This window comes from Odocoileus virginianus, chromosome 1 (genome assembly GCF_023699985.2).
Source record: "Odocoileus virginianus isolate 20LAN1187 ecotype Illinois chromosome 1, Ovbor_1.2, whole genome shotgun sequence".
In the NCBI taxonomy this organism is placed as follows: domain Eukaryota; kingdom Metazoa; phylum Chordata; class Mammalia; order Artiodactyla; family Cervidae; genus Odocoileus; species Odocoileus virginianus.
In genome coordinates this window covers 69,892,605-69,898,604 of record NC_069674.1, presented here as the reverse complement: position 1 = coordinate 69,898,604, position 6,000 = coordinate 69,892,605, and the positions used below count along the sequence as shown (strand labels likewise).

General features: G+C 36.0%; 1 protein-coding gene across 3 annotated transcripts in view; it reads right to left on the bottom strand.

Moving 5' to 3' along the window:
• Positions 1-368: 368 nt before the first annotated feature.
• The window catches only part of ORC5 (origin recognition complex subunit 5), a 71,217-nt gene continuing 65,585 nt past the window's right edge, over positions 369-6,000 (bottom strand). For all 3 annotated transcript variants that reach the window (XM_070469600.1, XM_020906663.2, XM_070469590.1), the window contains one exon: positions 369-1,166. In XM_070469600.1, the coding sequence (XP_070325701.1) occupies positions 1,152-1,166 (15 nt within the window). In that variant the 3' untranslated portion in view covers positions 369-1,151. The remainder of the gene's footprint in view (positions 1,167-6,000) is intronic.

The following is a 6,000-nucleotide window of genomic DNA, read 5'->3' as shown; positions in this document are numbered from 1 at the left end:
CCATCTTCCATGGGACAAGAGACAGAGGGTGAGGGTGCTCCTTGCTATCTTGTATCTTATGTAGGGAGACAAAGAATAATTTCATTCCTTCTCCCTACTCAGTACCTCTCAATAAACGCAAGTAGACAATCCCTTGTTTTCTTTGATCCAGAAAGTGTCAGTCACTACATTAATAGGCTTCCTATTTGGAGGTGACTATTGTGAGAATTTTTTTTCCAAAAAGAGAAGGAAAGTATAAAATGCAACTGAAATTTAAACTAGGCTCTGTAATTAAGCACTTTAAATCTGTCCAAAACAATTTTCAAGCATTTAAGTGCTAACAGAAGACTTCAAAAGTAGGTAAGAAAATCAGACCCCAGGTTCATAACTGATGTAACAGGAAAATTTTTATTGTGGAACTATTAAAGGCCAGTGATTAAAAAAAGGAAAGAAAACCATCATGCAGATTAAAAAGCTATGTTGAGTAGTTTATTGCAAGAGTGACTAGATAAATCTCACCTAAATATACTGCAGTTAACGAGGAGACTTAGAGGTGGAAAGCTGCCCTATCTGATCAAACTACCTTGTCTTTTGAGAAAATCAGGGTGAAAGGTAAACACATATAAACTTGGATCTTAAAATAACAAAAAACTTCTACTTATTATATTGTGCAACTATGATTTTTTAAAGTGGTGGCCTTAGGAAAATCTGCTTTGGCAAGCAACTGCAGAGGCTCCTGTGGAGAGGAAGTGAATAGACTGGGCTTATATACAAGGGTTGCTGGCACGTTCAAAGCGCAGGGGATAGTTCACAGATCAAAATGCAGTCCTAAGTAAATGGGTTTCAGGCAATTTCGGTGTTAAGATAACATCATTAAGAATAGAACAGATTGTGCTCAGACCCTGCTGTTTATAATTAACACGTTCTTTCCAAATACTCCAGGGTCCCTGGTAAATAGTCTTCTGCTCACATTCACCCAGACCAATCAGAGTATTTTCATCAGATTCCATGCTGGGCCAGCACCTGTCTGGACAAATCCAATGGAGCCAAAGAACTCCTCTCCCAGGCCAGCTGAGTAGTTGGATGAACACAGTTTGGCTTAGTCATTGTCACAGTGTCCATATGGCTTTGAAGCTTGTTTTCACAAGAAATCATACAAGTATTTTATTATGTCAAAGTTCACCGTCCTATAAACAAAAACAGACAGTATGTTAGCATCCTCACCCCCTAGACTGCTCAGCTTTGTATGTATGATTCTGAGAAGCACACGCCAAATAATTCACAACTAATGTTATACAACCCTATGATACTGTCAAAAGCATCATGACAGAATTAACATTGTTTTTTAATGTCACTGGGAACAGAGTTTCTTTAAAAAGTTTCCCTCCCATGCATAAAGTTTGCTTTTCTAATAAAAGTAAATGAAGTCAGAACTATCCAACATTCATATATTTCAATTATAGCACAGCAAGTTTGGATTTCATTTGAAAGCTATTTGCTTTTTGTCTAATAACCAGAATAAAGCAATTACAGATGCAGCAGTATTTAAATCTTCTTTGCTTCTGAACATTGTTTATCTCCCAAAACACCTGTTTTATCATTACATAATGCATAGCTCATCTGTCCTCATTTGTAGTTTTCATTCTTTTCAGTCTTTTTACACTGGCTGACCTGTGTGTGTATTGTAACTAAATCTGTATGATCCAAGAATACGATAAAACAAACAGACGATATGAATGTATATTTTTGTACTCTGATGGCAGGCAGAATAAAATAGCAGAAGACAGAGACATATAATTATTTTCCTTTCTCTAAATTCATTCTTCACTATAGATATTCAGACTTGGAGGTTTATTATTTGAATAAATGGTCAAAATAATTAGATATAATGATCTAGCAATAAGTATAAAATTAAAGCCTTAAAGTATTCAATTCTGCAAAAATAATCATCCATATGAGAACAGCCTTCTAAAGATTCACTAATTGCATGCTCTTATTTATTAAACCATCATTAATTGGTGTTTTTGTCTATCATTTTGTAATACACTTTCTAAAAAAGTTTCTAAGCAAATGACTGACATATCAAATTTTTTTAAAAATCAAGAATAGGGAACTATAGATACTGCTTATGCAAAAACATTTTAAAATAGCTCAAATGAGATGCTATGGCTTTGTGGCACCTAATGATGGAATGAAGAGTACTTTAATTGTTTCACTACAACAGTGCCTCTCTGAAGAACACCAAAACTTTCCAAATTGCATAAAAACACTGCCAAAACACTCCTGTTATCATTGGGGGTACTAAAACAACTAAAAATACTTACTAAAATAAAAAAACAACAACTTATCTTAGGCATAATGTCACAAAAGGTATGGTTATTATATCATAAAGCTATTTATTTTTATGTGCTTTCCTTTCATTTACTATGTGTTAGTGGTGTTATTTGCTCAGTCATATCCAACTCTTTGCGACCCCAGAGACTGTAGCTTGCTAGGTTCCTCTGTCCATGGACTTCTCCAGGCAAGAATACTGGAGTGCGCTGTCATTTTCTTCTCCAGGGGATCTGCCCGACCCAGGAACTGGACCTGTCTGAGCCACCAGGGAAGGCCATCACAGAGCTCCCCAAGTTTACGAGTAACAAGGCACCACTAAAATTACCTTTTCAAAAGTCAAGAAAACATTTTTCATGATTGGTTAAAAACATCTTTTTCAGAGGGTCTTAGAAGACAAAAGACACAGTAGGCTATTTTTAATCATAGGCAAAAAGGACGGTTGGATTCTTACATCTCTCCAGGCACATTTCCCTACAATGACTTTGGGTCCTATGATTATAAACCTTAAGCGACAAAGTAAATTGAACTTAATGTTAAGTTTTATTTTCTTTTGGATTTATTAATTTTTTTCCCCACTGAATAGAAAAGAAAAAGTTTAAAGAAGCTATGATTAAAATTAAGTTGCAATACTGTGGAACTAGAAGGCATTACTTGATAAGACTATTACAAAGTCATACAAAATGATCCATATGAAGCCATAACTACAATATTATGAGAGGTAAGGAGAATAGAGAATTGCAACTATGCTGTGATAGCTAAAGACAAATGTTTGTATAACAGACTAGTACTAGAATATAAACAAATGAAAATACCGTGATTTGTTAGTGGCAGAACTCCATCTTATTTAATAATCCATTTGTTTAACACTGCAGCATAGTTTGTGCAATAAATTTTTCTTTATAGAATGACTGGACTGGCTTAAAAACACTAAGCATTTGTAAAAGGTTCATGACATTCTATTTCTCTGCTTTGCCACTGGGAAGTACTCAAGCAAATTGAATCATACATTTAAAGTTTTTGGACTTTAAAAAAAAAAAACTAAATTAATTGGTAATTGAATATGTAAGATCATCCCTCTAAGAAACATTTACTCCCAAGATGCTAACTACCTTTTCCTATCATCCCTCCACCCTCCAATATAAACAGGTAACTTACTAACTGATCCCCACATGTATCATTTTAAGACAGCAGAATTTTACAAAGTAATTGCAAGGGCAACATTAAAACTGGACACACATTCCAAAGATAGTTTTTAAATACTATAGAAGATTCTCTCTCTCACTGAACACAAATTAATTATTTTCTAAAGTAAGCATCTAGAAAGAAATAGGATAAACAAAAATAGTGTTGGTGGCATTTTGCCTAGGAGTCATTCTTAAATCAGAATTTAGACTGCTTATAAGTTAATTACATGGCATGTATCTAAGGATTTAATTTTGCCTTTATCCTTTTATTTCACATTGTTGATGCTTTCACCACAATGACATACTTTTTTCTCCTGGGGTACTATTTTATTTCCTTTTACTTATGTAGGCAGTTTGAGTTTTTCTTACTTAGTTTGGTTTTTCAGAGAAAATTTGCAATCACACAACTTTAAGTTACAATACTAAGTTACTTTGCAGTGTCTTTCTAGACTGTGGAGGGAAAACAATCAGAAACTTCAACTCCCGCTAACATTAAGAACAATTCAAGTACAGTATTTATTAAGCATGTTTTCATCTTCCATACTCTACCCTCCATATTCTGTGCTCCTTTCTAGAACCAGTCTCCTACTGTTTCTGTGTTCAAATCTTTCACAGTTCCTTGGTCAAGAAGGTTCTCTGTCCTCTACCTCTTCCTTGAATGGTTTTCTTTTCTCAACCAGGCTTAACTGAAAGTTGGCTCTCACAGAGGGATTGAGTCTCCTCTTTAGCTCTTTCCAATGAGGTCAGACTCTACTATAGCCCAGGCAGTCCTGTCATGTGAGGCTGCTGTCCTTGTACAAAAGGCTCCGCTCCTGTGAGACTCAAACCATTCCACTAACCAGCCTTTATCCCCCTGTCACCACCTCTTAGTGAATAATGCAGCATCCAGTTCAGTCTTCCTCTCTATTCCAAGATCTGCCTCAGCTTTAGTGACTTCATTGCACTTGTCCCTTTTACCTCCAATGATCTTTTCTACTCTCATGATCACACTAAGAAATGTTCTACTTCTAAAAAACATAAATTCAGACATTCCACCCTGATCCCAATCTCCTTTAAGTGACCTGGAACACCTGGAAACAACCAGTTTACAAACCTCTCTTCGCCTTCTCCTCATCTACAAATAATTACTGAGTATTAAGTGCGAGGCACTGAACTATTAGCCCTCCACATGCTTTACTTCCTTTCTTCCCTTCTTAGCTTAGATTCCATGGTTTGTCACCTCAAGCATGCATTTGCTAGCATCGACTGAATTCACCTGGCAAAACCCCAATCCCATGTGATTTCAATTGCACTCGTTTGCAGTCCCAGTACCCAGCACATGGAATGCTGCTGGAAAGAGCACGTTTCACAGATTGGTGCCACTGTAGATTCAGGGTCAGGAACCCCGGCTGGGCCCTCAACACTCTCAGCAAGTTGCTTTCTTCGTTAGCACTTTCTTCCATTCCCCACAGCAGCTATTTCAAATATCCATATTTGTCTCAAACTGGTGTACTTCTGTCCTTAAGTCTCTTGCCTCTACCTTTACACATACAATAGAAGGCCTCAGATCAGAGCTCCTTCAACTTCTTGCCAACAGATATCCAAACTCAGTTCCATCTGAAACCAGTTTCCTCCTGTTGTAATGAAAAAGGATTCCCCTCTCTCATTCAAGGCTATTTCTTTACTTCATGTTTCTAAATTGCATGTTATATATCTTTTCAAGGACTTTAAGTTACCTCTCTTTTGTATCATTAACTCTTCTTCCCTACAAGTTTTTTCCCATCAGCATTTAAATATGCTTATATCTTTAAAAATAATAAGCTATTCATGCCCCCACAGCCTATTCAGTAGGTAACAATCCTCTATTCCTCTTTATAGCAAAAATAGTCTAGAAAATAGGTGCATGAGGACAAGATACAGATATGTTATACATTTTGCTACATCCCCAAAACCTAGCATAGTGATTATAATGAACATCACAATAAATCTTAAGTGAATAAAAAGTATTCTCTGCATGTGTGGCATCAACTTACAAATACCACTTAAATGCACCATATCCTAACTTGTACCCTACTGTATCGCTGAAAGTGTTCTTGTTGAAGTCACAAATGACAGATTTACCATTAAAATAGACTGCCTGATTTCTTGGCAGTAACCAACAATTTTGACCATTATTCCCTTGCTTTAGGTTTTTCTACCTTTCTTGGATATACAACTTTTTGTATTACTGTTTTAACCACTTAAGTTTGTATCATGAGTATTTTCCTGTGCTTTTATCCTTTAAAATTACAATTTTAAGTAACTTCACAATTTTTTAAATTATTTATTTTTAATTGGAGAATAATTGCTTTATATTATGTTGGTTTCTACCATATATCAACATGAATCAGCTATAGGTATACGCGTGTATACCTCTCTTCCACCGCCCACGCCATCACACCCTTCTAGGTTGTCACAGAGCATCAGACTTGAACTCCCCGTGTCACACAGGAAATTTCCACCAGCCATCTAATTTTACACATGG